The sequence below is a fragment of the Microtus ochrogaster genome, linkage group LG7_11 (assembly GCF_000317375.1).
Source record: "Microtus ochrogaster isolate Prairie Vole_2 linkage group LG7_11, MicOch1.0, whole genome shotgun sequence".
In the NCBI taxonomy this organism is placed as follows: domain Eukaryota; kingdom Metazoa; phylum Chordata; class Mammalia; order Rodentia; family Cricetidae; genus Microtus; species Microtus ochrogaster.
Window position 1 is genome coordinate 17,159,752 of NC_022032.1, and position 755 is coordinate 17,160,506.

Here is a 755-nt window from a genome sequence, read left to right on the forward strand (position 1 = left end):
AGAGCTAGTTCCAGGACAGGCTCCAAAACCACAGAGAAACCCTGTCTCGAAAAAAAAACACCAAAAAAAAAAAATCACTTATCAAAAAAAAAAACTCCTGGTGCCAGGAAAAATCCAGAACATTCTCTGCACTAGGAACCTTAGCACCAAGGAGAGCTATGGCTATCTCAAGACTCTGGCTGGCTACATCCATATTGTAAGAGAAGACTTCAGTGAGAATCTGAATTCCCCAAAACAGAAGGCTGTGACTGTGGGGCAGTTCAAGATCAGTTTGATCCGTGGACACCAGTTATTCCATGGCGAGACATGGCTAGCTTGGCCCTGCTGCAGAGACAGTTGGATGTGGACATTCCTATCTCAGGACACACAAATTTGAAGCATTTGAGTATGAAAATAAATTCTACATTAACCCAGGTTCTGCCACTGGGGCATATAATTCCTTGGAAACAAATATTTTGTCATTTGTCCTGATGGATATCCAGGCTTCTACAGTGGTCACTTACATCTATCAGCTTATTGGAGATGATGTGAAAGTAGAACAAATACAAAGTGAATACAAAAAAAAAAAATCTTAAAGCTAGGCTTGTCTTGATTATTTGTTTTTTTCCATTTCCTTGTTCAAATGAATTAAACACTTAAGAGACACACAGTTGTGTCACTTTTATATTTTGTACTAAAAGGTATCCTCTGTTTAATACCAGTTGCTCTAAGCTTCTTGTAAACTATAAAAATATTCTTAGCTTGCAGTATATGGT

General features: G+C 38.1%; 1 protein-coding gene across 1 annotated transcript in view; it reads left to right on the forward strand.

The window, feature by feature from the left end:
• LOC101982609 (vacuolar protein sorting-associated protein 29-like) overlaps positions 1-526 on the forward strand; it is a 731-nt gene extending 205 nt beyond the window's left edge. The window contains exons 2-3 of the mRNA XM_013351996.1: positions 88-221; positions 450-526. Coding sequence (XP_013207450.1) covers positions 88-221; positions 450-526 — 211 coding nt within the window. The remainder of the gene's footprint in view (positions 1-87; positions 222-449) is intronic.
• Positions 527-755: the final 229 nt, after the last annotated feature.